This window comes from Sorex fumeus, unplaced genomic scaffold (genome assembly GCF_029834395.1).
Source record: "Sorex fumeus unplaced genomic scaffold, SorFum_2.1 ptg000063l, whole genome shotgun sequence".
NCBI classification, from domain to species: Eukaryota; Metazoa; Chordata; class Mammalia; order Eulipotyphla; family Soricidae; genus Sorex; species Sorex fumeus.
Genome location: NW_026606120.1, coordinates 35,992,590 through 36,002,500, shown reverse-complemented (window position 1 = coordinate 36,002,500; position 9,911 = coordinate 35,992,590). Strand labels below are relative to the sequence as shown.

Here is a 9,911-nt window from a genome sequence, read left to right as displayed (position 1 = left end):
GCTGCGCTGGGGTTCAGACCAGGGTCAGCTACACGCATGGTCAGTGCACTGCTTCCTGTACTCGCTCCAGTCTCTCTTTTTCTATTGTTTTGATTTATTTTTGCATCCATTTAAAGTAGGTTTCTTGTAAGCAGCATATAATTAGATCATGTTTTTAAATTCAATATGACCATCTCTGCCATTTAATTGAAAGTATTTAGACATTATATTTAGTGTGAATATTGATATATACAGGTTTCTATAAACTGCTATGCTATTGGGTTTTGGGTTTTTCTTGGGCCCAGATGTCTCTCATTTTTTTTCTTCTTTTCTTTTTACTTCATTCTTTTTGTATTTCAAAATTCAATTCAATCTTTTTATTGGATTATTGCTTCGCAAAGCACAGCGGTAGGGCGTTTGCCTTGCACGCAGCCAACATGGCCGACCCGAGTTCGATTCCTCCGCCCCTCTCGGAGAGCCCTGCAAGCTACCGAGAGTATGGGATATGCCAGACACAGTAACAACAAAGTCTCCAATGGAGACGTTACTGGGCCCGCTCGAGCAAAATCGACGAACAATGGGAGGGCCTTTACCTTTACCTTTACATTGGATTATTAGCAATAACTTTATTGATTTTTTTTTTTGCTTTTTGGATCACACCTGGCGATACACAGGGGTTACTCCTGGCTCTGCACTCAGGAACTACCCCTGGCAGTGCTCAGGGGACCATATGGGATGCTGGGAATCGAACCCGGGTTGGCTGCGTGCAAGGCAAACGCCCTACCCGCTGTGCTATTGCTCCAGCCCCTGTTGATATTTTTATGATTACCTTAGGGTGTACACTATTTTAACTTATCATAGGTCATTAAGTGATCTTAGAGTCTTTTACATATACATACACATTGCATGAGAAACACCCAGCAATATGTTTCCATTTCTTCTTTCTTGGTTATTGTGCCATTGTCAGCTACTTTACTTCTACATGCCTTTAAACCCACAACAAGCTGTTGCTATTTTTCATTTGTTATTATTTACATACATGTCATATTTTTTTCTCCTAAACTACATGCTACTTGAATGTGGAACTCACTTCTGGTTTTTGTTGGCATTTACCAAGTGTCCAAAGCCTGTCTTTCCAATGAAAGCTAAAAGAAAATGAGGCTGATGGTGAAACAGCCCTACTGCTTACCAAGGTGAAGTCCAGGACTAGTTTGGCCAATGTAGAAATACAAGATCAAAGCAACACCCATGTTAACCAGGGCATAGACCCACTGGATCACAAACATGATGAGAAGGGACCCAAGAGCCTGTGGAAACAGGGAAGGGACATGTCACCTCATGGTTTTCTACGAGTATATAAACAAGTCAGAAACCCAGGACTTTAGCAAACAACAGTTCCTCTCACCAATCCCTCATTAATTCCAGGTAATTTAAATTTACTTACAATTTAAATTCACTTACAATTCAAAAGGGCTGGAGCAATAGTGCAGTGGGTAGGGCATTTGCCTTGCAAGCGGCCAACATGGCCAACTCGAGTTCGATTCCTCCACCCCTCTCGGAGAGCCTGGCAAGCTACCGAGAGTATCCCGCCCACACAGCAAAGCCTGGCAAACTACCCGTGATGTATTCGATATGCCAAACACAGTAACAATTGTCACAATGGAGACGTTACTGGGCCCGCTCGAGCAAATCGATGAACAACGGGAGGACAGTGACAGTGACGATTCAAAAGATCCTCACATAAGCAGACATTTGAGAAGATACCCTCATGGAAAGATGTCTACTGAGAACATCAAATATATATTCTACCTTTGATCCCTGTCCCACACTTCTTTAAAAGAAACAAATTAAGATGATATTATGCCTATTTGTTATACTTAGTAATTTTATGATCTGAAAGTTATCAAAAATGATTATCTTAAAAGTAAATCAGAAGTTTAAAAATAAATAGTTTATTAAAGATAATCTTGTTATATGCATTCTGATCTATATTCTAATACAACAAACAACAAATCACATTGTTCCTAATTAAGCCTTTCATCTTCCCCCACCTCCATCCCAATATCACATGTCTGAAACAATGCTTTAAGCTAATTGTGATCAAGATGAAGTTACTCACTCCCAACAGGGAGACCCAGGGGTTGCACATGCGGGCGTAGAGAGAAATCGGTCTCCTCTGGGCATCATGCTCCTGGAGCCTGGACTTCAGGAAAAAATCTAAAAAATAAATAAGTCAAATCTTTGGGTATGACTTTATTAATAAACCTCCTTCTCATTTTATCTGTGAGCTCCTCAAATACCTTTGAGCTCTTCTTCAAGGCTGTGACTCAGCCTACGGAATTGAGTTACTGTCAGCACTTGCTCTGGGGTGGAAAGAAAGGATTTATTTCTAGGGGGAAAGGAAGGGGGGAGCAGAGTGGAGAGGGAAATTCCTCCAACACTCACTGAGTATAGTCCAGTACTGTCATAAATGGGGACAGGGGCTCACATTTCCCTTCTTTTCCAGATGTAAGTAGGATAGAGTGGGAAAATTAAAAATCAAATGTTCTTGGTTCCCAGTTGTGGTTGGCACTGCTGCTTCCTTACATCAATTCCACCAATAAATCCTACTGATTCTAAAATCAAAACACACTCTGAATATGACCATTCCTTACCACCTCCATCATTTCTTTCCTGGTCCAAGCCACTTTCATCTGACTTACAGCCATGAGCCCTCATGGTCAAGATGACATCCAGTGTCACGTCCCAGGATCTCTGGAAGTCATATGTGGCTGTGGAGAAGCTCTCATGCATGTAACGTGAACAGGTGTTGAGTGCTAGTCCTACAATATAGTCCTGAAGAAAGTGGGTGTACTTAATTGGCGCAACTCAAAGGTGGGGCGGGTGAGATCCCTTCCTCACCCCAACAGAGCTCCAGCAGCCAAAAATCTCCAGAACTCAATTGCCACCATGTTCACAGCTGCTCTCCACAGGCTCGGATGAGCCTTACCCATGAGGGAATCTGCAAAATAAACCCCCAAGCTTGTGACTGAAATCTCCAAGCTTGCTTAGAGTAGGGATGGGCCTCCGTCTCCAATCTCCCTTGTTTACCAGGAGCTTGGCAATCACAACCACAAACTGTCCCTGACCCCATATAATCTCATCAATGGCCATGATCCAGAAACTCAGAAATAAAGCTCTGGAAGAGAGCAACATAGAACAACACACAACAACAAGAGAGATGCCTCCAGAATCCACAACAGGCTGCCTTAACTGGGACAACTCGGAGAGGGCAGGTGAGTTTCCCTCCCCACCCCAACAGAGCCCCTGGCATCAAAAACCTCCAGAACTCAGTCACCACCATGCCCACAAATGCTCTCCACAGGCTTGGACAAGCCTCACTCATGAGTGAATCTGCTGTAGAATCACATTCTAAATTTTAAAATTCCTGAAACATGGCCACATATGCAGCCACACAACCTCTATTACTCTACACTACTGATGTACCAAGAGTAACACACAACAATTGATGGGGTTTAACAAACATTTTAGTAATCTCTTATAGAAGGGCTCAGTGACTCCAGGAAGAAATACAACAATCTTCACACACTTTCCTCTAAGGAAACTTTATTGAACCATTTTTAGCAGATTATTTATAACAAGCAATACAAAATGAATTGTTTCGATTCTGCTTCAGAGGGCAGTTTGGGATTTGGGGTGGAAACGTTTGGAATATGATGATGGGAAGGTGCGATTGTGGTGGGATTGGTGTTCAAATATTAAAGGTAATGAAGTATTGTGAACAACTTTTAAAAAATAAATTAAAAAAAGAAAGTGGTTGTATTTCGTTCTGCTTAAAAGCTGAGCATGGTAACTCAGCCCTGACTTTACACATGAAAAGCTCCAGGGGTGTGTGTGGAAATTGGAGCAGCCCGGGTCTCTGAGTCAATGCACAGAGGAGCGCCACCACTGATCTGAAATACTCTTCCTGGGTGTTTTACAACTGAGACATAAACTTCTATCATGTTTCAGTGCACGGACTCCGCACCAGGCTGTTTTCACTTGGGGCACCCTGGAGTGGGGTGGGTGAAAGTCCTCCCGACCCCAAGGGACCCAGCCCCACCTGCTGACTTCCACTACCCAAATGCTTTCAGGACCATGCAGCTGCTTTGCATATCATAAGACACTTCCTACCCATTATCCATAATTACCACACCATAGGGCTGGAGCTATAGCACAGTGGTAGGGTGTTTGCCTTGCATGCAGCCAGTCTGGCCGAGCTGGGTTCGGTTCCTCTGCCCCTCTCGAAGAGCCCAGCAAGCTACCGAGAGTATCTCGCCCGCACAGCAAAGCCTGGCAAGCTACCCGTGATGTATTCAATATGCCAAACACAGTAACAACAAGTCTCAAAATGGACATGTTACTGGGCCCGCAATGAGCAAATCAATAAACAATGGGAGGACAGTGCTACAGTGCTACCACACCATATTTGATGGGGTTCAGACATTAGGCAAAAAAATCATAGAGAGAAATATATATATATATATATATTTCAGATATTTCAGAGAGCCCAGCAAACTACCGAGAGTATCCTGCCCACATGGGCAAAGCCTGGCAAGCTCCCCATGGCATGTTCGATATACCAAGTACAGTAGCAATGGTGGGTCTCATTCCCCTGACCCTGAAAGAGCCTATAATCGTTGGGAAAGATGAGTAAGGAGAGGCTACTAAAATCTCAGGGCTGGGAGGAATGGAGATGTTATTGGCCCCACTCCTCGAGTAAATCAACGAACAACAGGATGACAGTGATACAATGATACAGTGACACAGTTTCAGTGCAATATTTCTGGTTATCTGTTACAGCAGTTTTATCCTTAGCCTACCCTAATTTAGAGACGTGATGTCTCTAAACAGACCTTGGCTCCTCTTGCCTCCATACAGCTAGTGACCTTAAAACCTGAATCTGATCATAGCACAGGCCTAGCTAGAACCTTCTGTGGCCTTCTATTACAAGTGTCATGGGCTGCAGGGCTGCTTACACCACTAACCTCTCCTTTCCTCCCTGAATGATATATCTCACCTCTTCTCCCAAGCCCACATCTTTGCAGTCACTGTTCTTCGGTTCTACTTGGAATCAGACCATTATCTTAAAAGGTCTCGTTTTAATTTTTTAAAGAAACTTCCTTCTGTTTTCTAAAACTGTGACATCAGTTGATATTCTCGCCAACAATGTACAAGTGTTCCCTTCTTTCCACACCATTTCTAATCTTTGTTTCTGAGATGACTATCTCTTACGTGTCGACTAATCGTCTGCAAGTCTCCTTTGGAGAAGACTCTTTGGATCTTCTACCTGCTTCCCAATTAAGTTTCTTTTTTTTTATTGTTGGGTTTTATGAGTTCTTCATCCGTCAACAATCAAGAATCAGGGACGCTGTCTCATTTGCCAAGGTGTCAAAAATCAGATGGACTGGACACGTAATGAGATTTGAAGACAACCACTGGACTAGAGCTGTTACCGACTGGATTCCACGGGATATCAAAAGACCGTGTGGCCGCCCACCTACCAGATGGTCAGACTTCTTTGTCAAGACCCTGAACGATCGGTTTGAGGCTCTTCATGTTCCTAGAGCGAACAGACGCCATTGGGCTACACTAGCACGTGACAGGGACAAATGGAGACGTTACTGGAGCCTGCTCGAGCAAATCGATGATTAACAGGAAGTCAAGTAATCAAGTAATGAGTTCTTCATGTTGAATATAAATCCCTGCGTGCAAACATCTTCCCCCATCTAGTACTTGGTGTCTTACTGTTTTGATGCAAGTTTCTTTTGCTGTGAAAAAAGGGTTTGTAGCCCCATTTACTTATTTTTGCTTTTGTTTCTGTGCGTTGGAATCAAGTCCCTAAACGTATCTCTTAGGTCAATATCAAGGCATCTGCCTGTGTTTTCTTCCACGTGCTCTATGATTTTACATCCATGTGTAGTTTACATATTTCACTTTTTTTGTCTTACAGATAATTTTTATTTTATTTTATTATGGTAGTCATGGACATGATTCCATAATTCCAGATAATTTTAATCCATTTTAAATTAATTTTCATATATGTGTTAGGAAGTGGTTTAGTTTCATTCTCTGCCATGTAGTTATTCCAGCACATTCAAGAGATGTGCCCTGTTCTATCAATTGCTGCTAGATTCTGTGCCATAAACTAACTGTTCATATATATGTGATTTTATTTCTGGGCTTGCAGTTATTTTCTATTGGTATGCAATAGTTTTTTTTAAATATAGTACCATGCTGTTTTAATTAGTATTCCTTTGTGTAACGTTTGAGTAATACTTTACATTTTTATTCTTTGCTCTTCTGAAGTGTTTTTACTATTAAGAGTGTTTTGTAGTACTAAATACATCTCAATTTTGACTCTACTTTTATTAGTTATGATGTTGGAATTTTAAAAGGGATTTCACTGAATCTGCATATTTCTTAAGTTTCCCAATTCTCCAAGGTGATGATCCAGATTTTTAAAAAAGAAATAAATCCAGAAAAATTCTAAGTAGCAAAATGGGCAAACACAGTCATACATGTGACAATTCAATAAATATTATATCACTAAAAGAGAACGACCCTCTAAGAATCCAACCTCAAAGATGCAGAAGATTCTATCAGAGAGAGTTCAAAACTTCGGCAATAAAGAAATTAAAAGACGTAGAGTAAAAGCCATAAAAGCAAAATGATACAAGGCAACTCAGCCAAGAGCGATCCCCGAGCAGGTGTGAACTGAGCTCCACTAAGTGTATTTTCTTATTTAAATAAGGAAATACTAGAGACTTAGAATGTGTAGATCTCAATAAAAGAAATCAATGAAAACAGAAATAGACAAGTTGAGGATGAGTTAGAAAGTTTGAAGATAGTAACCTACAATGACTCACAGAAGAGAGAGAAATAAAATGTAAAAAAAAAATGAAGAAACACTATGAGAACTGATGATTCAGAAAAGTAACATGAGACTAATGGGGATCTCAGAAGGAGAAGAGAAAGAAAGACACAGAAAGTCTACTTAAAGAAAGAAGCACCCCTAGCCTGAAAAGGCCATAAATATACGAGCCCACGTATCTAACAGCATGCCTGGCATTTAAAGGCAGAGACTTATACCAAGACACAATAGTGAAACTGCCCAAAGCTCAACAAAAACACTGAAGGCAATTGGGGGTAGGGAAGGGTAGAGGGCAGGTTACTTGTCAAGCTACTCCTACTGCTCTTATCACAACTCCCAGATAAGCATCTACAGGTCAGGAGAGAGAGAATGATACACTCACAGTTTTCAACAATAAAAACTGACACTAGAGAAACTACATCTTGCAAGACTTTCAGTTAAGGGGAAGAAATAAAAACAAAAAAATAAAATCAGCAATGAAACAAAAGTTACAACAGATACTACAGAAATACAAAGGATCATAAGAGAATATTATGAACAATGATATGACTGCAAATTGGACAATCTAGAAGAAATATAAATTATTAAAAAAAATAAAATATAAAACTAGAACAGGAACTTAAAATTCAAAAATACCCATCATAGGTAAGGAAATTACCCTGCAAGAGCCTTCCCCAAAATAAAAGCTCTGGGCCAGATATGAATTATACAAAATAGTGAATTCTACCAAACCACAAGAAGCATCAATACATCCCCTCTTTTAAAATCTTCTATTAAATTTCCAGACATTCTCTGAAGCCAACATTATTCTGATTCTGAAAAGAGATTTTTAAAAATCACACAGAGAATAACATAAATGTAAAATTCCACAATGAGATACTAGCAAAGTTCAACAATACATTTAAAACAAAACCAAAAACAGTGGGTTTTATTCCCGAGTCATAAAGATGGTTCAATATATGCAAATTTTAAAAAATTTAATAAACTACATAATCAGGAGGAGGGAAAAAACGCAGAAAGGCTTTTGACAAGATTCAGCATCTTTCATAATAACAGTTCTCAACAAAACAGTTTAGAAGGACTATATCACAACATAATAAAGACCATAATGACAAACCACAGGCAATATTATCATGCTCAATGTTTAAAAAAAAGTCCAGGAAAAATGATCAAAGGGCTTGAATGCATGATTTCTATGCAGGATCCCCGAGCTTGGAGTGAACCCTAAGCACTGTGATACGAGTAGCCCCCAAACACTGCCATGTATGACTCAAAAACTAAGAAAAGGAAAAAACATTGAAAGCTTTTCCTCCAAGATCAGAAACAAGACAAGGACCTCTCTCTTTGCAGATAAAACTATCTTTCTTTGTAGATGACATGATAACATGCATAGTACATTCCAAAGACTCTGGTAAAAAAAAAAAAGTGATTTAAAAATTTAAAAAAAGAGTACACCCTACTCTCCATGACACTGCAGCGAGGGGCATCTTTACGGGTGAAAAACCACTGACCAAGGAAGTGGAGCAAAGATAAACAAATGAAACTACATTAAATTAAGAAATTTAATTAATTTCCTTCTGTACCTCAGAAGAAATGATGACCAGGATGTAGGGAATAGGAGAAAATATTTGCCAACACTCATCTGAGAAGGGGTTAGTTTAACAAAGGTATATAAGTCACTGATAGAACTTTCATTGATTTAGAGAAGGCCTTTGATTCTGTTGAGACTGAAGTGATCGTTGAAGCCCTAGCCAAACAGGGCATTCAAACTCAATACGTCAGGATCCTCCGTGAGCTGTTTTACAAATTCACTACCAGGATCTCACCATTCTACAAGGAAGTGATTATCCATGTCAAGAGAGGGGTTCGGCAGGGTTCAGCAGGATAAGAGAGGGGTTCGGCAGGATAACATCTCACCGAAACTCTTCAGTGCCACCCTCGAGAATGTCATGCAACAACTGGAATAGGAAGGAATGGGAGTGAAGATAGACAGTCAGCAACTACACCACCTCCATTTCGCTGATGACATCGTTCTAATAACACTAAACACTAGCCAAGTGGCACAAATGCTGGCCGACTTCGACCGTGAGTGTAGAAAGGTCAGACTACAGCTGAATCTCACAAAGACAATGTTTATGAGAAATGGTCTCATTCCTGACATTCCATTTGCTCTCAATGGAATGAACATCTTCAAATGCAACAGTTATGTGTATGTAGGTCAAGAAGTCAGCATGACAAATGACCTGGGACCTGAGTTGCGCAGGAGGAAGAGAGCAGCTTGGAACGCCTTCAAGAGTGTCAAAGAAATAGTTAAGAGGACAAAGAACCTCCGACTCTGGGCACATCTCTTCGATTCCACTGTTCTTCCTGCATTAACATATGCCTCAGAGACCTGGGCCCTACGAAAACAGAATGAGAACGCTACTCGGGTCTCCCAAAGAGGAATCGAATGAGCTATGCTTGGAGTAACAAGCTTCACTCAAATGAGAGAAAGAATCCGGGGTTCTGACCTCTGTCGACGATCAAGAATCAGGGATGCTGTCTCATTTGCCAAGATGTCAAAAATCAGATGGGCTGGACACATAATGAGATTTGAAGATGACTGCTGGACTAGAGCCATTACCACGGGACGTCAAAAGATCGCATGGCTGCCCACCTATGAGATGGTCAGACTTTTTCATCAAGACCCTGAACGATCGGTTTGAGGCTCTTTGTGTTCCTAGAACGAGCAGATGCCATTGGGCTACACTAGCACTCGACAGGGACAAATGGAGATGTTACTGGTGCCCGCTTGAGCAAATCGATGAGTAAAGGATGTCAGGTGATCAAGTGATCAAGTGATCAAGTGATAGAACTTTACAAAAAGAAATCAAAAATGGGAAGAAGAGACAAAAAGAGATTTCCTCGATGAAGAAATACATGTGGCCAAAAGTCACATGGAAAAGTGCTCTATTTCACTAATCATCAGGGAGATGCAAATCAAAACAACAATGAGATATCATCTCACACCACAGAGACT

At 40.7% G+C, this 9,911-nt stretch overlaps 1 protein-coding gene across 1 annotated transcript in view; it reads right to left on the bottom strand.

Annotated features, from left to right (window-relative positions):
* The window catches only part of SLC12A8 (solute carrier family 12 member 8), a 142,263-nt gene that overhangs the window by 11,667 nt on the left and 120,685 nt on the right, over positions 1–9,911 (bottom strand). The window contains exons 12-13 of the mRNA XM_056126484.1: positions 2,099–2,196; positions 1,169–1,286 (exon numbers count right to left, since the gene is read on the bottom strand). Coding sequence (XP_055982459.1) covers positions 1,169–1,286; positions 2,099–2,196 — 216 coding nt within the window. The remainder of the gene's footprint in view (positions 1–1,168; positions 1,287–2,098; positions 2,197–9,911) is intronic.